The sequence below is a fragment of the Dermacentor variabilis genome, chromosome 4 (genome assembly GCF_050947875.1).
Source record: "Dermacentor variabilis isolate Ectoservices chromosome 4, ASM5094787v1, whole genome shotgun sequence".
Taxonomy (NCBI): Eukaryota; Metazoa; Arthropoda; class Arachnida; order Ixodida; family Ixodidae; genus Dermacentor; species Dermacentor variabilis.
The window spans coordinates 235,721,640-235,745,168 of NC_134571.1; the positions used below are offsets into that span (position 1 = coordinate 235,721,640).

Here is a 23,529-nt window from a genome sequence, read left to right on the forward strand (position 1 = left end):
AGACTTGAAATATGCCTCGATAAATATGTTTCCCTCTAGGAACCTACTGGTGCCAATTTACTCGACTAGTGAGCTTACATTATCAACCCATTTTGTTTCGGTTAGCAGCGCTGTGACCAAACCCTGAAGAAACATTGCTGGGGTTGCGCCATAGAGAGACTCTTCACCGTCGACCAATAAAGTACTTGCTTTGCAGATTTTTTCTAATCAATCACGGAAGGTAATGTGTGAGATATAAAGTGCAGTGATTATGGAATTTTAGCAAACCAAGATTCTTTCATGTAAACAAATGGAAACTACCTTTTTTTATTAAAAAAGATTCATCGGGAAATATATGTCCCAGTGTACCATAATGGAACACCGAATACTACTTCGAGGTGTTCGCTTGAGGGTGATGTTTTTCATGTTATAGTGCCACTTCAAATGAAGAAAGTTGTAAATTTTGTGCTTTTACGTGTGGCCAGTTTCGTTTCAAATGAAAGTTTTATTTTGCAAAGTATGGCTGGAAAACAGCAAAAATTTCTCATATCAAAACAGAGATTCTGTAAGATTTCATGACAGCAATGATTATGATGTTTTAGTGCTTGACAAAGATGTGCAATTCTTAGAAGAAGCACTGACAATGTTGGTTCAGAAATTAACGCAGAACGACCAGGGCAGCTAGACCATTCTAAGCCACCAAAGAAACCAGGAATGTTTGGGAATGTGTGTCAGCCAAAAATGTCGTAATTTTTGTTCCCATAAGCAATGCGTGCAGTTAAAGGGTCATCAGATGAAAGGAGACGTAGAGGACTGAGTGATTCACAGCGGTTTCCGGCGTGCAACACACGGAAATAAAGATCATTCCCCTGTGAAAACAACCGGAAGTTAGGATAACACTAGAAATATTTTCTGTTATGAAGTTCGAGAGCTTCGTAAAAATGTTTCTAAAAGAAAGCACTGGGTATGCCGAGCAAAAAGGGAGCATCTTCATAACGTTGGCAGACGAAATGAAGGTCTTCCAAGGGTGTCAGCCTCGTGATGAGCTATCGCCTCCTGCCAACTAGAAGGTAACAAGGTAAAAAGCTAACTGGGGTGTCAGCCTCATGATGAGCTATCACCTCCTACCAGCTCAAAGAAAGTAACAAGGCAATAAGCTCCTGCTCGAAAGAGGTGCCAACATATTGTACCAACTCAAAGCTTGAAGACAGCAGGTTTACCTGCTGCAACATTTACAATGTTCACTTGTGCTTCTTTGTCACAAAAAATTCTTTCGTGGAGGAAGCAGCTCGGAAGCCCACGTAAATGTTAATTACCCTTACATACCTGCCAACTATCCTGAATTTTTCGTAAAGTGCATGAATTTGAGCTTGTTCTACTATTTTACAAATGTGTTGTCAAATTGTACAAAACATACATGCTGTTCGCGAAGAAGTTTTAAAGATATTGAATGATGGGGGTCGCTCAGATGGCATAATGTTCGTACAAAGAAACAAATTGTGATAATACCTGTGCCGATCTTATGGCCTCCGAGATCGGGCAGCATCTCGAAGGTAATGCTTTGACAAAGTTTATTCAGACACGTTCCTGAAGGTGGTGATGATCACTGATGGGTTTTAATGGTGCAAGGGCATATTTGGCCAAAGAGTGCCATAACTAGGATAAGAAGGGCGTGAAATTCGCAACAGCAAAGTCTGAGAAAATACTTAAATACAATTAATTTCTTTTCAGCCTCTGCTGTTCCTAGCTTTCTGCGAAGTAAAGTTTGTATGTATCCCACAAAAGGTGCATGCTCAGAGCAAATTTCTAGAAAATGCTTGCTGGTCATTACAAATATTAATGTTCACAGGTTGGCAGGTATAGGTACATAGGGACATATATGTCCATGAGTGTAACATATAAGCTATAAGAAATATATTTATAAGATGTGTTCCATTATTTTTTGGATGGCCCAAATAAAGTAAAAAAATACAGTACATTGATAATTTCTTGGCTCATTAGCCTGAGGAGCAAATAAGGGAACAAAAATAGGAGCAGATATGGCAAAACTGATTCAATGATATTGTGCTTTGCCTAAATTGAGGCATTTATATTGTCACACATACATTGTTTCACTTTGTGCTGGTGGCTATTTATCACCCGATAGTCACAGTTATCGCTTGGCGCAAAACACGCCTGTTGTGTCCAAGAGTTGTTAAATGTGGTCGTTGACTGTGTAACGAAGAGTCTGGTCTAATCAGGGCATGATGTGAATAGCATTGTACATTCTTGAATGTACGTAGGGATCACTCTGGAATGTATAGAGGGCCCCTAAGTTAGAGGCTAACACCTCCAAGTTAGAGGCTGATTTTATAACTTTTTCCAAATATTTATGTCACAATTATGTCTGGAGCATGCTGTATGGTGTTATCACTACCTGCTGAAACTGTGGCCTACTTTGTGCAAATAAAACTAGACAAGTTATGCCATGTTAATGGCACAGTATGGCATAGGAGAAAGGAGAGGCAGACGCTTTGTAATCTCAAGGTGTTATTGCACAAACATTTAAATCCATTTGTACTCACCTTTATGAGGAAAGCATAAGAATTTTACTTGTCCTTACTTACAGTTAAATAAAGGTAATAATTGTAACTAAAGGAAAAACTGAAAAGGTAAATTGTTGGTTACTTCTAGGCATGGCTTTGTGTGAATACTCTCCTAGCGTGTGTTGACCAGTTCAATATTATTATTCGTCGCATCTAAAGAGTGTGCCTGAATCGAATCCCGGCCACGGCGGCCGCATTTTGATGGGGGCAAAATGCGAAAACACCCGTCTACTTAGATTTAGGTGCACATTAAAGAACCTCAGGTGGTCGAAATTTCCGGAGTCCTCTACTGCGGCGTGCCTCATAATCAGAAAGTGGTTTTGGCACGTAAAACCCCATAATTTAATTTTTAATGTGCCTGAAGACCATGGCAATCCCACTTCATTGTTTACTATTAGAGCAACCAGAACACATGGTGTCACTCCAGGGAAAACTGCACATTGTGTGTTTGGATGTGGGCTGCAGCGCAGGACAAACCAGAACGTGCTGAGTCCCACCAAGTTTTCTATTGTGGTGCAGGCCCGATGGCTACCTCTATGACAAGGAGTGCATCCTGGAGTACATAATCCGGCACAAGGCGGAGAATGCACGCCTCCTCAAGGAGTACGAAGCTCAACAGAAGAGAGACGCCGTGAGTTGAATTATGTGCTCAGCTATTGAGGAGGCCACCAAGCCTTTGCTTATCTCTGATACTTGGGAAGCTTCATTTAACTCATTATCTTGGGCAATCTTTTTGGTAATCTCTAATGGAATAATAGTTGCGTTAAGAGGAAAAGTGGGCTAAGGCTCGGACACATTGTGGCTTAATTATCTCGAGGATTGCCACCGACGATGGCTACTCAGGAGGTCTGCTACCAGCCTGTGCTATTGGCTTCCTTGTAGCTGGTCCTGCCGAAGGTGTCGTGTCATTGTGAGCTGTGCAGTAAAGATGTGAGATGTCTTGAGGCAATTTTCTGGTATTGTAGAAGCAGCCTGAAAAAGACGCAGAGAAAAGACTAACCATCACTTGGTACAAGAACCAACGCAGTAAACAGCAAGAAACCCTGAAAATAAATGAGGTAAAATCACTCCATTTGGCATCATCCAAACTGTACGATAAAAATTCTCACAGAACCCATCTCGTGATGAATGTCAACGCTAATGCAATTGGCATTGAAGCAATGTAGTGACATACCATATTTCAGCCACAGAGATTATTTATGAGACGTATATGCATGCAGGTTCTCGCACTTCCCACTGAACATGCTGCGCCATCTAGCGAGGCCACCACAAAGTGTGTGCAGAGCACCTTGAGATGTCAATGTTTATTCGATTGCAGTACAGTCCACTTATAAGAATACTACATATAACAATATATCAGTTATAACAATGAGTTGACTTAAGATTATCAACTTATGCATTAGGGCTATGAGAAAAAAATCCATATAGAATGCTATGTTATTCACTGCATATCGGTCATAACAATCGAAATTTTGCATTGTGGACAGCATTTTCCACACAGAATAATTGTGACATTTGTGTTGCTAAGTTCCCCTTAAATGAACAATGCCAAGACGGTGCGAAAAGTTGGCCTACATGCGCTTGTATCTCTCGCCATTACTGCATGGCGTGTCACACCCGCAGACCAATTGCGAAAGCTCGGAGAACATCGCAAGTTGGTGCAGCATGTCACAAAATGGTGCCAGCTGCTTTGCGTTCACGTCGCCCACCATCGTGCTCCGCCAACACCCCCTATATAAACTATGGCCTTTCCAGTGGTTCCATGACGTCACTCCGAGGGTCCGTGAAGACACTGTGTTCCGCTATTTCAGAGCATCGTGCTCACTTCTACTGTTGTTCTGCAAGCCTGTAATGGGTGCAAAATGCTGTGCCATGTCTTTGAGAAGCCTTTTTAAGCACAAGTGAAGCATTCTGTAGCTAGTTTAACCCCTTTATTAAGAAACCAAAGGACACAAGCAATTACTCTGTAGTAACATTTTTATTGCGTTAGGACTTTAATTTTTCTTCGGCGGTGCTGCCTTCCGTGCTGTGGCCTTTTGCGTATTGTCCTGGGTGCCATCATTTCTTAGTCCGAAGAAGTTGGTCAAGACAACATTGGTTGCCATGTGAATTACCCAGTGCAAGAGACTATGTGGAAGGGCAATTTTTGTAAGTCTCGATGTTGGTCTGTTCTTCCAGCAAAGAAAATGCCTGCAAAGTAACAATGTCACGTTGGTTACTGCAGGAGAGAACGTCTTGAATCTAATCTGCTGAAGCAAGCAGAACATGAAACCTTCTTCAAAGCAGTGTGAGCAACATGCCCCGCAATGTTAACAATGGCATCCATGTCAGACTGGAAGCGTGCAATGTCGTTGTCGCTGACTGTCACAGAAAAATTAGATACCGCAGGATCCTCACTGATGTCTTCACGCTTTGTTTTCTCATGTGGAAATGTCAAACATCTTTGAAAATGAAGCTTCTTTTCACATTCATAGAGCTTACACACGGAAATCTGGTACTGTGCTCCTGCTGATTGCCGATACTGGCCTAGCCAATTTCCAGTGCGTCCATCTGAAACTGAAGTGAAGTTCCTCCAAGCAGTAGTGTGAGAGTTCCACCAGTGAATAGCACATCCATTGTAAAGCACTGTGTGTCTGTCTGTAGTCAGCGAGCTGCTGCTGATGTTAATTCCTCCCCAAGCGTTGAGCCAGTCTACAGTGACACCAAGGAAAGCTAACTGCATGTTGTCGAAAGATTTACGGGATCTTGCATGCTGTCCCTTTGTCTCTGGCTTTTACAAATGATTCCCAGTTGTTCCAACAGACCTTCATAGGGCCGAGCAGCAGAGAAGTCTACCGGCGGAAAGAGCAGCAAAGCCTATCCCTCCAATCAATCAATGAAGTTGCTCAACTAGTGCATCCAATGGTCCGATTCGCGTTGGATAGCTCAACTTCTTGATGCATTGTCTGGCAGCGGGGGTGCTGTTGTGCCACACTGCGTGCCTATAATCGAGGCAATGGGCGCCCTCCCCCCCTTCCCACTTCCCTCATTCTCCTGAAGTGGTTGCCCTTGTGACTGATAACCTGTAAAGTTCCATGAAACTGTGGATCTGTTCCTGTGGGTCAAATTGAGAAATCCGGTGGCGCACTGCACCAAGACTGCTGCCGCGACAAAAGGGGAATGCGACATGGGTGACGTGAGCACCCTCCAATCCTCGTTCCTGCCAACGATGGATCGCCAAAGGGATTTAAGGTGCAACCGGCCCATTCTTAGAAGAGACAGTCACCACCAGCCGACCAGTCAGTCTGGTGAGCTCTTCTGGTGTGTAGGCTATTACCTGCTATATATGTACAGCCTCGTCCACTCTTAGGGTGAACACGGCTCACCGTGGCCACGCTCTGCGGGGCGCCAGTGCGTCCGGTAGGGCGGCGCAGGCGCACACGGACCCAGGGGAGGTGCTTCGTGTTGTCTGCTACAGCGCTGGAGTGCGCCACCTCTTGCTTTGCTGTAAAGTACACTTCGCTAGACCCAGGTGACTGATTGCCCGAGGTTGCATTGCGGGAAGCCGCACTTCACTAACTGGAGCATTTTTCAGCTGGTTCCGTCTACAGTTTGTGAACAGCCTGCTTAATGAGTATACATAAACAGAAACAAGCTTCTCACCACATAAATCACTTAGCATGTTTTTTATAAGTGATGAGGGTAAAAATGCAGTCATTTTTTCGCGCTCTTTATTAGGCTGGAGCGTAGAGGAGACGCTTGATAGTCATGTCAGGGACGTAACCCAGCCTGAGGCTGTTCTTAATTTCTCGAACGGTGGAGGTCGGCTTTGCAGCAGCCGCCGCAACAATGGTCACTCTTTGCCGGGCTTTAGGGGGAGCATGCGCAATTCTCCCATCCTTCTTATAAGCCTGGACGATTCTATTTACAGTTTTCAGTGGCCTTTTTGTCATCTCTGATATAATGCGTTGAGAATAGTTTTGTAGGCATAGATCTACGATGCGTCGTCTTTCTTTTTCCAGTACCCGTGACATGGCTAGTTTCCAAAGTGCACTGCTGAAATGGAATTATCCTGCACTGTGACAGCATTTTTATCGCCGAAGTGCCATGGCAACCAGCAACCGAACAACATGAAATTCATCATGCAAGTCGACGGAAAGGCGTTTAATGGAAACACCTCTGGTGTCTTTCGATTTTGCGAGTCATCCCAGAATCTTTAACTCCTGAGCGGCCAATCACTCAGTTGAGTAGTCGTTGGCTGCACCGCATAATCATATTAAGCTAAGATGGGGTAGCATGACCTAAGCAAAAAAAAAAGGGGGTGGGGGGCTCGGCAGTTGATCGGGCTGACGCCCATGGTCAGTTAATAAGCAGACTGGCCCGACCACAGCAGTCTGGCTTGGGCTGGGCTTAGCTTTTACAAATGGCGAGCCCATTTGCCGACCACCGGCATGCTGTGGGCAGACGACACCGGGCCGGCCTCATGACCGCCGGTATGAATATCGCGGCCGCGTTTGTCCAACGCACGGACTGGTCACTTCCCCACGACGGGAACAGCATCGCTTGTCCGTGGCAAGGGTTGCTGTGCCGTATTCATATTTGGGTTTTACCCACTCAGCCCAGCCCATCCCCGTCCACCCCCTAAAAATAAAGAAAAAAGAAATCAATTCCTCCTAATCTCCAAATTTATCTGATGCCCACCTCTATGGCATAACTCAGAGGTCATGCATCGCTTCGGGACGTGTACCGCACAATTAACAAATTATTATATGCTAGTGGGAATATGCATATGGCCCATTCCGAGGAAGTACTGAAATGAAATAGAAGCGAATAATGACTTAATTACCTGGCAAGACGTAATTTAAGCTAGAAAACAGGCATGTAGAATATAGATTTTCCACTCCAATTACCTATTCGAAACGGGCGGAAACAGCATTCGCATGCGGCGTGCATTGACTCCAAGGAGAAAAAAAACAAACAACCAAAAAAACGTCGGCACCACATGTTTTACTTCACCTAATCAACGCAATCAAATAATTGACTGACAATTCCTCTAAATGAGAATGTGACTTCTTGAGTCAGGTAGCCAGCCGTCAGAGGACCGGCACCGCTTCGGTGATTTTACCCAAACTGTGACAACAAAAATGACTTTAGTTCTTTTATAGGATGTAGAAAGATGAAAAGGGGGTAAAATTGCCGCCAAATCAGTTGCTATGCCGGGCAGAGCACTTTCCTACATCGCATAAAGCGCTCCATGCTCTCCTACCAGCGACATTAACGCGTCAATAAGAGAGTGCAAATCAGTGGATATCACTTCATAGTTGCTGTCGAAGTAATAGTATTGCCCTCCTTAATGGTAAAATCTATGGCAAACGTGATGATGTGTGATTGAACAATTGCTCTCTAACTTTCTGCGAAATTTATGGCGGGTTTCGGTTGTTTTCTTAAGTCAATTAAGCACATTTGTTCTAGCATCAAGACATGCGCGAAACGGCGCGCTCGGCTCATCACATGATGACTCCAACCAAGAGCACGCCTAATAGGTTTCTTGGTATGCACTACACCTACTGCTGTAAGAATGAAATAAAATGGCCCCAGCCTAATAAAGAGCGCAAAAAAAATGACTATTTTTACCCTCATCACTTATAAAAAACATGCTAAGTGATTTATGTGGCGGGAAGCTTGTTTCTGTTTATGTATAATGATTAAGCAGGCTGTTCACAAACTGTAGATGGAAACAGCTGGAAAATGCTCCATTTAGTGAAGTGCGGCTTCCCACAATGCCGCCTCGGGCACTCAGTCACCTGGGTCTAGCGAAGTGTACTTTACAGCAAAGCAAGAGGCGGCGCGCTCCAGTGCTGTAGCAGACAACGCGAAGCGCCTCCCCTGGGTCCATGTGCGCCTGCGCCGCTTCGCTTCGATGCGCCGCCGCGCTGGACGCACTGGCGCTCTGCGGAGCGCGGCCACGGTGAACCGTGTTCACCCTAAGAGTGGACGAGGCTGTACATATTGTATAAAGCTTCTGGTCTCCTCTTCATCTGTTCCAAGAGCTTGTCTCTCGTCCTCAACCCTGAGATTCAAAACCGTACACTGGCATCACGAACTGAGGCTTCTAACTTGAAAGGGGCTGCGCTGCCAAACAGAGAAGTGTCTTGCGACAGCTGCATGCAGTCGGCCGCAACGAACCACCAGCACGTATGGCAGCACACAACGAACAAGCTTTATTGAATACACCAACGTTGTCCACTTAAGCAGCACCTAGGTGGCGCTAGTAACTGCTTGCAATAACATACAGATAATGAATGAGACCATAACTTGATTTCAGAAGGCGCAATTGAAGTGGGAGGTAAGGCACCGAAATAATCTCTCCCAAGTAACAAAGTAGCTAATAAAGAAATGACAAAGCATGAAAATTTCTAACTTGCAGAATTTTACATAAAATTAGCTGGACTGTTAAAGCTGATAAGAAGAAAAGTGAGATTCGAAATTATGTCGGAAATATTGAGGAAACAGTAAAAAATGGCTGCAGCATAAAACCATTGAGAAGGAAACTTGGCAAAAAAAGAGAGGATGTATGCAGTAAAAGACAAGCAAGGTAATGTCACCAGCAATTTTTATTTATTTATTTTTATTTATTTGTTTCACATGCCCTCATGTGCCAAGGCATTACAGAGTGGAGTGGGGTACATGCACAAAACAATAACAACAATTACAACAAATTTCTATAATGCAAGCGACATGTGCAGTGGACGTAATCATTAAAAAATGAAATAACAAGAATACAATGAAATTCAAATTATATTAACCTAGCAACATCTGAACTGGACAAAAGAAAAATACGAAAATATGACGCTACAGTGTATGGGCAAATACAGCGCATGTGGTCACGTTGTTAAGTTGAAAAAAAGCAAACCAGGTTTGGCGAAAAAGTAAGGTGTCTTCGATTCACGCGATGTCATCAGGAATGTGGTTCCAGTCGTTTGTTATATGTGGAATAAATGAATATAAAAACCTGTTTGTGTGACAAAAAGTGCTGCTTACTTGACATGATGGATAAGTAGGTGCTAGAATGAACTCACTTAGCTGCTTAGGATGTGATTATGAAATTATTTGTGAAAATGGCATACGTGAAACGCCTTTCTGCATAGTGATAAGGGTGGTAGACACAAGTTGCTTTTCATAAAAGATATGCTAGAAGTGTGATTGAAGTTTGAGTGAATAAAATGGGGGGAATTATTCTGAACCATTTCAATGTAATTAACCAGAGTAGCATTGTAAGGGTCCAAAATAGCAGCAACGTATTAGCAACTTAGATTGAACTAGTGTTTTATACAATAGAAGTTTCAGCAGTGAAAGGGATTTGCTTACGTTTCTCCGCAAGTAACCTTACATACAATTTGCATTGTTGATTATGGAGGCCATGTGACATTTCCAGGATAATGAGCAAAATGAGAACAAGGTAAAAACAGGAGCCAACTTTTCGACAAATGGACTTGTCTTTTTTAAGGCAACATATGCTTTCCTTGGCGCAGTATATATAGGCATGGTTCTTCTAAAGGGGAGAGGGCATAAGGCGGGTGGGTGCAGAAATGACCGAAGGTGTGTTAGCTGCGAGGGTGTACAATTGAAAATAAAGGGGTGCTGTGCACATGGCTGGTGACACGGCCGTGTGCACAGCACCCCTCTACTATCTGCTTCGCTGGAGGTTATGGGTGATCGTCTCTCTGAAAGAGAGAGGTCATCAGAAAGAAAATGAGTGACACAGAGAAAGTTAATTGGATGCAATGAATATGCAAAAAAGACCATGGTGATTTAAAGAACAGCAAGAAAGAAATTAGAAGGGAAAATCTGTACGATAACAAGAAGAGCAGTGCCTCGTTATTTGAGGTCTGAGCTGGATGCCCAAGGACAAAAGCATACCGAAGCAAATATTCCCAACATTATAAGGCCTGTGTTTGCTACAACACTAATTCGGAGACAACTCGGCACATCCTAATGCAATTTGAAGATATTCACTCAGTGAGACCTATTAGAAACATCTACCTTCCACAAGCGCTGGGATTTAAAGTGGATGGAAGCATTAACCAATCAGTAGTCCAGATAAGTCTATTAGAGTATGGTGGAAAAGGCAGGGAAGACATTGATAGGATGGGATCTGTTACCAGGCACAGATCTGTTACCAGGCACAACGTAGATATAGAGGTTTTAAGGAACGGAGAAAAGATTAAGGAGAGGTAGAAAACATGCTAGACTGATAAATATGTAGATTACCTGATTAGCTCAAGCAAGCTATTTAACAGCTATTTGTCCTGAAGGGGATGCTAATAAATGAATATTATAAGTTTCAGTAAAGATACCGGTTGCGCTTGTGTCAAGCTTGCCTTTCCTTTCATTGTGCAACCAGTAATATCAATTGATACGGTAGTTCTCACCGACGCTGCAAATGCGGGGGTCACCGCTCTCAGCCGGTGCCTTGGTGCTGGCTGTGAAGGAAGAAAAAGTTGGGCAGTGCAAGCACAGTAGGAGCTGGTCCGTTCTCTTTCAGAGCCTACTGTGCTAGTCCTCTGGTTCTGGCTCTCCACTACAACCCCTTGGTTCATGTCAGTACCAACTTGCCAAACTATTAGCTCTTCTGTTACAAATTGTTCTCTTGAGAAAGTTGTCTCCAAAATCAATTATGAGTAGATTTGATACACTTCGAGGTTCTTACTAATAATTTATTGATTGAACATGATGTACTATAGTTTGATAGACAAGATGAAGGTAACAAAAACTGTACAACTTACAACTGGGGTGTATAAAGACATTATTGGGAGAATTTTTGGTGCTTCTGCTAGCTTTGCTTGGGGCAATAGCCAAACATGCTGCATAATTCGTTGCAACTTTTGTATTTTGTCCCATAATTTGTGCTTTAGAACCATGATCTCTCAATTGATCAAGTACCTCTTATTCAAGGCTCATTACAGTGAGCGTAACTCATGAGCATTTGTAGTGTGGCTGGGTCAGATGAGTACAGTTGGTTTCACCATTGTGGGGCAAGGCATTGAGGATACTGTCTTGGTTTTTTCAGAAGGAACTGCAGGAGCTGGCCCTTGCAGAAGAGCGTTCCAAAGCCGAGTCCTTTGTTTGCAAGGAGCGTACCATTGTTAGCACAGCATCTACCTCCTTGTCTATGGGTATGTGTGTCCAATGTTAAACCCCTTACTTGCATCATTGCAATCCCTGAATTGTGTTTTATGTTTGGTCGAGTTTTTGCTTTCATAATGACTTATCTTTTGAAGATTTGAAGCATTTGATATTTTCCTAACCACTGGGGTTAGGAAAATATCAAATACCTGTGTACGTGATGTACCACTTGAATACAGTCAGTCAATCAATCCAATCAATCAATCGATCGATCGATCGATCAATCAATCAATCAATCAATCAATCAATCAATCAATCAATCAATCAATCAATCAATCAATCTATCTATCTATCTATCAATCTATCAATCTATCAATGAATCAATCAATCAATCAATTTTCCAAAGTACGATTACGAGAAGGACATGCAGAAGTGGGTCACAAGACTCTACCGGGACCCTCTGTACATGATTACTGGATACAAATTACGAAATTTGCAGAGAAGTATAGAATCAACCAAACCAACAGAAGAAATGGGTACATAAAAACGAAAGTTTATATATACATGAATCTGTTTTGTGGTGACATAACTATTTGATAAAGAAATATAATTTTGCATGAACATTGAATATATGTAAGGAAAGTTAACATGAACAGTAACAGTGCATTGTTACCATGTAAAATAATTACAAAGATAAATTAGAAAGAAAAAAAAGAGAAGTACAGAGTACATGCAGTAAAGAAATCATAACAGAATTATTTATTTAAAAGATGGGCTTTAAGTATTTTTTTAAAAGCAGTAAAAGATGGTGATGTTCTGATGGGGTAGGGAAGAGAATGCCACATTTTAATAGCGCAGAATGGTGCTGTCATTTTACCGTGATTAGTAAGAGCTTTAGGCTGCAAGAAATTTTTATATGCAAAACGAGTAGGGTTAACATTCTTCAAGGAATCTAAGGAAATAAAGTTGTGTGTGAGATCTTTATTAATCAACCTGAAAAGAATAGTAATTATGTTGACTGCGAATAAATCAGTAGTTGTCAATTTATTTTCCACGCATATGATATTATCTCAACTGAAGTTAGAAATAATGTGCAGAGCTTGGTTTTGCATGTGCTGAACAGATGATAAGCGGCACTGGTACATGTTGCCATGAGCAGCAATACCGTAATTAATGTGACTATGAATGAATTCATAATAAAGTTGTGCAGTGACGGTTGTGGCAGTGGGACTTGGTTTCACATGTGTCACCTTGTGCAACCACTGCAGTGTCTAGTGCTTGTCGAATCTGATTACAGAAATACCCGCCGTGGTTGCTCAGTGGCTATGGTGTTGGGCTGCTGAGCACGAGGTTGCGGGATCGAATCCCGGCCACGGCGGCCGCATTTCGATGGGCGCGAAATGCGAAAACACCCGTGTGCTTAGATTTAGGTGCACGTTAAAGAACCCCAGGTGGTCGAAATTTCCAGAGTCCTCCACTACGGCGTGCCTCATAATCAGAAAGTGGTTTTGGCACGTAAAACCCCAAATATTGATTACAGAAATATTTTTGCTACATCCAAGGCTCACTGACAATAAACCATTTTTTGTGTCTGAGGAAACATTCAAGACCATGAGTCAAGCACGTAATAAGTTCTGTGCACAATTCAACTGCAAATGGCTACGTAGGCTGCATGCTTGCCAATGGAAAAGCTATCTTAAAGCTTTTAGGTTTTTAGCACACAAAAAGGGACGAGAGGCAGAGGTACGATGCAGACACAGTGCTGTGTCTGTGTCGTACCTCTGTCTCTCGTCCCTTTTTGTGCGCTAAAAACCTAAAAGTTATGGAATACCAACATGCCCAAACCTACGCTCTAGCTTAAAAATTTGGGCTAGTTGCTAGAATTACTCGGGAGAGAGCTTCAGTGCATAACAAGGATTGTGCGTTTGTCTCATTGTCCAGTTGTTATTTTTCTTCGCTCTGCCACTCTCCTAAAGGAAAGCATAGCCCCGTTTCTTGCCTGCTCACGGCGTGCTGAAACAGCATTCAACAACGTACAATGCCACACAGTTAACACCTGGGAAGCTAATATTTTGGCACAGAATATCAGCACTATTATCAAAAAGAAGAAAGGGGAAAGGGTACTTTTGATGGATTCACAGAAAGTTATCTAGGTAAGAATGATGCAGTGGTGTCAAGTTGTAGGCAAGTTTTCTGCCATTCGTGGTTATGTTCCTACAAATATTCATAGCTATGTTCGTACAGAGGTACCTTGACATTAAATTTGTCAAATCAACACCTCATAAGTTCTGGAGATACGTGAAAGGTAACAGACAGAAACTCACTAACTTAATATCTGGAGAATATTAAAGGACCCCTTACCAGGTTTGGCCGTCAGAAACGCACAATTGTGGCAAGTAGATCATGAGGTTGAAATAGTGCCTACAAAGTATGAAGTGGTAGCATGGCACAAAACTGCTTGAAATTTCAAATGGAAGGCCCTTCCTCTCAATGGTGCTGTGCAGAAAAAAAGAAGAAAAAAAAATAAATTTCAGCATTGCCATTTGTTGGGCTTGTTGGTAAACTGACTTGGAAAGCATATTTAGCACCAACAAACAAGGACAGAAGGGAGAAAAGAGCGCATTGTGGTGTCGTCCCCCTTCTGTCCTTGTTTGCTGGCGTTAAATATGCTTTCCAAGAAAAGAAAGGCAGGAAGGAAAAGTCAGTGTCTGCTTTGGTGGGAACCTTCTCCTGGCAGCATGTCAACATGATGTTTCGATTTCTCTGACCTCTTCAAATAATGAAGCAATGTGAGTTGTGGTATGACCCTGCACAGCCGGTGGTCTACCAAGTCCAGTGTTGTCGGTACACGGGGCCTTGGCACACCGAGCCCTGCAGCTGGCGCATGCCTGCTCTTCAACCGCACTCCAGTACAAGCCTGAGGTCTCAACAGATGACAACCACGTTTATATAGTTGACATCGCTGAGGGTTCCCTCGAAGAGAATAATATGGTAGGTAAAGAAAGGGCTTCCGATTTACCAGCTGGGGATACGGGCGGCCGCGACAACTGCCGCGGCAAAAACGCGGTTGTCTAACCACATGCGGGAAAACGGGAATGGTAGCGGAGACTACTACTACACTCGCCACTTGCTGGCCACCAAAGAAAGTTGGGTGATGCCAGAGAGATCTCATGTGACACATCCAGTGGCGCTGATAGCCCTTGCGATTCCTATGCGCCACTCGTGAAAGGAAGGTTTCCCCTCTCCCCAGCCTGCTTGGTGCGTGTGCACTGGACGCAACGTTTGCCGTGCCTGTGACGAACATGGGACCTGAGCATTCTCACATCCCTCCCTCCTTAAATGTTCCCTTACGGCGGAGAGATCACTGAAAGGACAGCGGTGACGAAGTTTCCGGGGAGATGCAAAGGTAAACTCGGGCAGGAAATGGCAGAATTCATGTCAATAGGCAGCACAAGCCCATGTTGCGGCCATCCAGATACGGCAGCTGTTGCAGGGGTTGACAATGATGGGGGCTGACGGTGGCTTTCCCTCAAAGTTCACGCCACAATGTCCACCCGGCAACAGTGGGTCAGGACTTTGATGAAGCGGCGCGTGCGCTTGCAAGAGCAACCTTGCACCTACACGCCATTGGGGGAGTATGTGATGGTGGCTCTCCCTTATCGGGGGTTGTTATATGCTGCTGCATTGGACCGGGAACTGGGAAGGGCCTCCTCTGTTATTTGAGGCCGTTCTGCAAAGTCGCTGGAATGCGCTCCACAAACATTTTTAGAATTGAGGCAGTAGAGGCTGCCGCAGCATCGGCCGTCGGATGCGATGCTGAACCACACGTCTATTGCATAGCTTTATGCGGCAAAAACAACAATCAAGTTCGTTTGAATGAAGTTATTTGCTTCGACAGAATTTTTCTGGTTATAGTACAGCATGAAAGTGAGTGATGCTCATCTGAACGAAGTGCTCTGTGGTCCCCCGAGCTTTCTGTTATTCCACCTGCAAAATATTGAATCCATCTGAACAAAATAAGCTTTCTATTTTCATTGAGGTTTCTCCGCTTGGGTGAGTATAGCAAAACTAGCTAATCCGTTTGCACCTGCTAAGTGACACAGCATAGCGGTCATCTTTGAACATGCGACCAGCAGCTTCGAAGTGCCTTAGGCCTAATCGTGTCTATGATGGATATCAATGCCAAAAAAGCCTCATAAAGCCGCCGCAAGGAGATACAGGCCTAACTAAGTGGTCCCTGCTCACTTCTCAACACGCAGCTTCCAAGTGGACTCGTGGGACTGCGCCCTGCTGACATTCTAGCCAGCATTTCTGGTGCCCGGCTCCCAGAGCCAAAGATACAGAGAGGAGACTATTTACATATTCCCAGGAAAATCGGCCACCGTGTTGGCTGTTGCACTCACTCGCTTCAGGCCCACTCTTCGTTGCATGCCCTCCACGGCCCTCGCGCTGTCGATTTCTTAGGAGGAAAACTCATTGCAAATCTCAGCTTCCACACAAGTTTGGTGACATTGGTGCAGCGTTAACTTGCATTCAAGAAAGCACATGCCCAACCTAGCTAGCAATCATGCCTTTGGGCAAGGCCTAACGCTGGTCCAAACGAAGCCTTCTTTGCACCAAACCGATTGTCGTCCTGTTATCCAAGAGCTTGCCCCATGTTGGGAACGCCAAATGTCACCCCACACGGGCGTCTGCGTCAGCAAGCGTTTGGTGCGTTGCGACACCACATACCCGAGCACACGAGGGTTGGACCCTCCTGCATGTAGCCGTGTGCGGCTCAGTCGTGTCCGGGGAAAGGGGGATCCTGGGGGTTGAGCCGATGCCGGGTGTTTGGACCTTTAAGGCCCCCCGGCGGAGGCAACACATCCTTTGGCGTCTGCTTCACGTAGACGGCACCCCCGGACTGACCCACTCGGGGGAAATCGGCAGTCGCCTCTTCCTGTCTCTTTCTCCTCGAATCTACGTCTTTCTCTCTCACTTTCTGGCATTTCCTATCTTCTTCTCTCTTCTGGTTGCTCCTTTTCTCCTTGGCGGCAAGGGTTAACCGTGTGTGGCTATCCTACCTTGGGTACACCATATTTGGTTATAGTGATGGCGTACGACTGGCGTCGTGCAGACTTGTACGCAAGCTCTGCCACGTCCCCTTCATTGGGCTCTATGGTGGGCGGTCGGCGCTGTTGCTGAACAAACAAATTTTCCTATGGCAGCGCAAGCCTCTGTAGTCTATGATCGGTGTCTGAAAAGATGCTGCACCGAAGTACCATTCCAATTCTCCTTTCTTAGCAATGCTCCATCTTTCCCCAAATACTATGTAGTCCACAGTGAAAGCAACACGCCAGTTAGAAAGCTCTCTCCATTTCTGCCAGCCAAATGCCTGAAAGATAAAATCGGACAGACATACAAAGCCTCCAAAATGTCTAGCGGGGACCTCCTCCTAGAACTGAATAATAAAGATCAAGCAGATAAGCTGTCTGAACTTACCAGTATTGGCGAGGAGACAGGGACTGTTTCAGCCCACAGAACACTTAATACAAGCAGGGAAGTAATATCTGAAGAAGACTTTATTGGCTTAAGCGACGAGGAACTGCTGGAAGGTTTCCAGGAACAAAATGTTACCAACGTACAAAGAATAGTAATCCGCAGAAACGATCAAGAAATCCCCACCAAACATGTTATACTCACCTTCGGAACAAGCGTAATGCCTACTTCACTCGATGCAGGTTATGTCAAAGTCAATGTGAGACCATATATCCCGAATCCCAGACGATGTTTCAAGTGCCAAAGATTTGGACATGCTTCACATGCGTGCCGAGAACAAACAACTTGTGCTAAATGCAGCTCCAACGATCACCAATCTGAGAATTGCACCGTTTCACCACATTGTGTTAACTGCAAAGAAGATCATCCTGCTTACTAGCGGTCTTGCCCTTGCTGGAAAAAAGAAAAAGAAGCAATTGCACTATCTGTTAAAGAAAAAATCTCGTTCTTCGAAGCCAGAAAGCGACTGTCGTCCCTTTCGCGACGCAGTTATGCCAATGTGACGAAGGAGGGGGAATCGTCACAGAGGCCTGAGGAGTCCTGCGAGCCCACGCACAGTGGTCCCGTAGTGACGCCTCCCGCCCCCGTGGTGGAAACAGCCAGTACTGCTCCATCATCTTCGCAGGCCCTGCAGACACCAGTCCCGCAGGGCCCTAAGATCAAACGAACCCCAAGGCCCGAGACACGTGTCTCAGCGACAAACTCTCGGTCCTCCAGCGCCTCAGAGAGAGCAATGGAGGTCGACACAAAAACCCATTGTCATTGACACCCAAGGACACTCAAAACCACTCAAAATAAGAACCACTAAATAAGGACCACTCAAAATAAGAAAGCGGTAACCTAAAGGTTATCCCTCATTTGTATTAGCCTCTTTAAATCCATGTCACCTATACCTCGCCTCTTAATTTTTCCGTAGTGCCATTTCTTATCTTTCAATTTTAAGATGGCTTTTATTATCCATTGGAATTGTAGAGGGCTTTTACACAACTTAGGTGACATTAAAGACATGTTAATAAACTTCTCTCCTGTGGCCCTGTGCTTACAGGTAACAAACCTAGGTGAAAAACAGAAAAACATTTTTAAAGGTTTCACTGTTGTACGGCGCGACCGTACTCAGGCGAACCGGCTGTCAGGTGGTGTAGCCATTGTCCTGCCAGGTGGTATAGCAGCCAGCGAAGTTCCCATTAACACTCACATAGAAGCCGTTGCTGTCACCGTTTTAGCTCACAAAACCATCACCATTTGTTCAGTATACATTCCGCCGCATTCACATTTTACCGTAAGAGATCTAGAGTTAATTTTAAACCAGCTACCTAAACCATTTTTAATAGGCGGTGATTTTAATTCACATAACACGTTATGGGGTAGTAAAACTACTGACAACAGGGGTCAAATGCTTGAAGATTTTATCCTAACAAATGACATATGCCTTTTAAACACCGGTGCGGCAACTTACTACTTCCCAAGCACAGGAGCTATGAGTTGCTTAGATCTGGAACTGTGCTCTCCATCTCTCTCTGGCGATTTTCAATGGAGTGTTATTGACAACGCCTATGGTAGTGACCATATGCCTGCTATTATTTAAAGAACATCTCCTTTTCCTACCATACCATTAAGACCACCTTGTTGGAAACCCCACCTAGCAGACTGGCCTCTCTTTACTGAAAAGGCCGCTCTGGATAACATATCAGATGAGCTAACAATAGACGAAATGAATGAGAAGATTACCGCCTGCATACTCGTTGCAGCAGAACAGACAATCCCACAATCCTCTGGTTTCTTAAGAAAAAACCTGAAACCCCGGTGGACAAAGGAATCTAGAGAAACAAAAAAGCTACAAAACAAAGCGTGGGGTATCTTTTGGCGATACCCAACACAAGAACATGTACTCTCTTTCAAGAAATCAAAAGCGAAAGACAGGTACACATGCAGACAAGCCAAGAGACAGTCCTGGAAAGATTATGTCTCATCTATAAATAGCTCAATAACATCCAAATGAATGTGGGATCAGATTCATAAGTTTAGAGGCGACTACGCTTCTTACACTATCCCCTTACTATCGCCTCCAGGCACGCAAACAAATATAGAAGAACAAGCAGACATTTTAGGGCAACATCTCCGTGATATATCAAGCTCACAGAACTACTCTGCTCCATTTGTAAAACATAAGCAATTAGCAGAAAAACTAAAGCTTCCGACCACAGGAAGTTCAGAAAGAATGTATAACGCCGCTTTAACGCTTCCAGAAATCAACAGAGCACTTACTACTGGCAAAATAACAGCACCCGGTCCGGACAGGGTACATTACGCAATGCTAGCTCACCTATCCCCTAAAGTAGTTGAGACCTTGCTTCATTTCTTCAACATAATCTGGGAAATGGTAAAAATGCCCAAAGAGTGGAAAAAAGCCATCATAATCCCGTTCTTGAAAGCTGGAAAACCTCCCACAACAGCAACCAGTTATAGACCCATAGCACTCACAAGTTGTCTTGCAAAGTCCTATGAAGCCATCATCAACATAAGACTGACATACATCCTTGAAACAGAGAACATGCTAGATAACCATCAATGTGGATACAAGAAAGGTTGCTTCACAACAGATCACCTAGTCCGGCTAGAAGACGAGATATGTGCGGCCTTTCTACACAAACAATATTGTCTCACTGTTTTCTTTGATTTAGAAAAGGCGTACGACACAGTATGGAGGTTTGGCATCTAAAGGGACTTAGCAGATTTAGGAATCCGAGGTAGAATGCTCAAGTGTCTAGCTCATTTCATGTCTGACCGAACATTCCTGGTGCGTTTAGGAACGGCGCTGTCACGTGTATTCATTCAGGAAAACGGTGTGCCACAAGGATGCGTATTAAGCACAACATTGTTTGTGGTGAAAATGAACTCTGCCACTAAGGTAATTCCATCCTCTGTAATGCATTCATTATATGTGGATGATCTACAAATTGCGTGTCGTGTATCCAACTTGGCATCCTGCGAACGGCAAATTCAAATTACATTAAACAAACTAACACAGTGGGCGTCTGAAAACGGCTTTCGCTTCTCAAGTGAAAAAACTGTTAGTGTTGTCTTTACACAAAAAAGGGGCCTACAACCAGATCCCACAAGAAGCCACACTACCAGTAGAGCAAGAACACACGTTTCTGGGTGTTTTGTTTGATAAAAAGATGAACTTTCTCGCTCACATAAAGAGCCTTAAAATAAAAGCGAATAATGCACTTAACGTCCTCAAAGTTCTGTCCCGGAAGAGCTGGGGCTCTGACTTTGAATGCCTGCTATGCATCTACTGTACTTTGGTGCGCAACGCAGCATATTATATTATGGTAGCATCATATACGGTTCAGCCAGACAGTCTTATGTCCGACGACTTGATCCAGTTCATAACTTTGGACTACGACTGGCAAGTGGTGCTTACAGAACATCGCCTGTCCAGAGTTCGTATGTTGACTGTAATGAACCTCCTTTACAGCAGCGCAGAGTGCTACTAACTTTTTCTTACGTACTGAGAATTCAGTCCTCGCCACAACACATATGCTTCAACATAGTCACACAGTGCAACTCACGCTTACACTATACAAACAAACCAAACATGATTAAGCCGCCAATCCTGCGATATGAGGAATATGTTTGGGATTATGTCATTCCTCGCGAAGTCCTCCAGGTTGCCAGAAAGCCACAGCGTTTGGCCCTGTGGTACGATTTTGAACCGTTATGGGACTGGACATTGACACATTTAAGGGGGGAGGAGGGGATCAGAATTAACTTTTTTGTTTCTTGACAGAAAGGGCTGAAATTTGGCACACACACTGCACATTACAATAAAAAGACAAATCTAAAATTTCATTAGGATATCTTAATCAGTTTTTGTTTTATAAGAATTTATAAGTTCCTTGCTTGTGGAAAGCCTGGCACAGTAACGAAACATGATAGGGAGCAGGGAATACTTTGTATGTTTGCACAGATGTCTAATCTACATCAAGACACTGTTCGATTTTTTTTTTAGAGCGCTAATAATTTTTTTCTTAACATAACATGCACATGACTGTGCTTCACTGCATGGAGCCATGTAGTAATTGTGAAATAATTAAATAATGGAAAGATAAAGAAACATTTCAAGACTGTCTTTAAGTACAGCACAGCTTGTGGATCACAGCAAAACAAACTGGGCCAAAATCTGTCCAGCCATTGTTGTGCTACGCTTTCCACGAGCGAGGTGATTGACAAAAAAAATGCCATTGAGAAAACTGGCTGCAAAGTTTTAACAGCACTGCAAATTTATTCAAAAGCACCAGGGCTGTAATACTTTGAATCATTGCTGTCAGGCATCTTCTTACACCTTTGCTTCATTGTTTGGTGGGCTTTGGATGCCTTCTTCAGGCGTTCTTTATCCTTTTCTTGTGCCGTCTGGAGTAGTGCATGACCACCATTTTCACTGCCAGACCGAGCCTGGTATCGCAGTGTACACCCACAGAACGCTGTTTGGCATCTTGGGCACAGAGTTTTAGCGATCAAAGAGTTCATCGCGGAAACAGGCATAATAACGAACTCACAGTCACAAGGGGCCGAAATTTGTTCTTGGCATTGCTGCTTCCGCTCAGTCGCGGACACTGCACGAAGGGAGTCGCGAACGCTGCATGCCTGCGCTTCTGCAGTCACCGCTGGCACAAAACGCGGCTCGAGGCGGGTCTGAATCGTGCGACGATTCGTCTGGTGAGCCTTGAGTCACCATACAGTATGTAGCTCGTCGACGGTTGGGGCTCACTCGCAGGCTGCGTGTCCCTGTGGCACGATGCATCGGAAACGCACACCGTCTCTGTCGGCGATGGAGACCTTCGACCCGCGTCGCCTCGAACAACGCGATCTCGGTTGCTGACTCGCGCGGCCGTACGCACAGGTGCGAGAGTCTCCGTTGGCACGTCTTCCGGTGGCTTGGTTATCAGTGTCGATGACACAGGGCGATTGTCGGCTTCGCTGCTGGAATCGCACGGTGCAAGATAACGTGCCACGTTATCCGAGTGTTCAGTCGGGTTCTGCGCTTCTCCCGCTGGCCGCCGTCTTTTTCTCGCCGTAGGAGGCTTGCGCTTCCATTTTCCGAAGGCATGCTTCATTTAAAAGTTCTTTTCGAACGAGCGACGATCCATCACTGACCTGGGAGCTTTCATAAATCCGAATTCTGCGAGTGTCAAACGAAGAAACACGCCGGCGTGGTTTTCAAAGCAGACAACTGCGGTCCGCTGTGGTTGCCAGCTTGCCCGCTGCTGCAGCAGCAACCAATGGCGGGACGCCTTTCAGTACGGCAACCAATCGGAGGCCCGCTTTCATCGCAGGGCCCGTGTGACCGCCTCTAGCAGACTCGCGCTTCTTTTGTGTTTGTGCAATGCCTCCTTTACTAGATGCCTGCCACGTGAGCCGAGAAGCCCCTTTCCTCTTTACTCTTCCCCACCCGGGTTAACCCGGGTCGGCTGCGAGCGCTAGCTGCGGTGGCTGCTGCAAACCTAAATCACGTAGCCATGCCTCCGAGATTTTAGCGGCGTCTGATGCGATCCCGGAGGCACAGGACCCACAGTCTCTGGTCAAGCCATTGGTCGAGCGCGCGCCAGCCTAGTAATCGTCACTTCCTCCGCAACAGGAAGTGGGTCGGCCGCGAGCGCCGTCTCTCCGCGACTACCCTGAACTACGGGAACCTCCGCTCCAATAGGAAGACTAGCGACGTGGCAGGCATCTAGTAAAGGAGGCATTGGTATAGCATTGGTTTGTGTGTTTGTTACAAGATGGCAAATGGAAAAGAGTAAATTCACAATGTCAAGAGCATCTTTGGTTATCAGGTACAATGAGTGGGAAAGAAACTTGGCTTGGAGTTACGTATTTGTGGACCAGAATAAATTGCACAGAGAAGAATAAAGAGTTAGTGGAATGCATAAGCGCTGATATTAGGGGTTTCGGGAATGGTGCTGAGATAGTCCTATTAGGTGACATGAATGCCCACATACAGGATTTAGATGGCTATACCGACAATAACGGGAAGTCAATGCTAGACCTTTGCGAGCAACATAACCTCGTGATTGTGAATACAGGGCCTAAGTGTGAAGGACAGATCACGTGGGAAGTGGGAAACCGGCAATCGACCATTGATTACTGTCTGATGACAGAAGGAATTCATGATAAGTTGAGAGAAATGGTCATCGATGAGGAAGGGTTTAGCAGCATAGGGAGTGACCATAAACGCATCATTTTGAAAATGGGATATGTAGTTAGGAAAGAGAGCAACGAAAGCAAAATGGCCAGTCCAAATTTGAACGCTGAACAAATA

The 23,529-nt window shown here is 44.6% G+C and overlaps 1 protein-coding gene across 5 annotated transcripts in view; it reads left to right on the forward strand.

Moving 5' to 3' along the window:
• Positions 1 to 23,529, forward strand: part of LOC142580215 (nitric oxide synthase-interacting protein) — a 249,724-nt gene that overhangs the window by 22,821 nt on the left and 203,374 nt on the right. For all 5 annotated transcript variants that reach the window (XM_075691116.1, XM_075691115.1, XM_075691113.1 and 2 more), the window contains exons 2-3: positions 3,084 to 3,195; positions 11,614 to 11,719. In XM_075691116.1, coding sequence (XP_075547231.1) covers positions 3,084 to 3,195; positions 11,614 to 11,719 — 218 coding nt within the window. The remainder of the gene's footprint in view (positions 1 to 3,083; positions 3,196 to 11,613; positions 11,720 to 23,529) is intronic.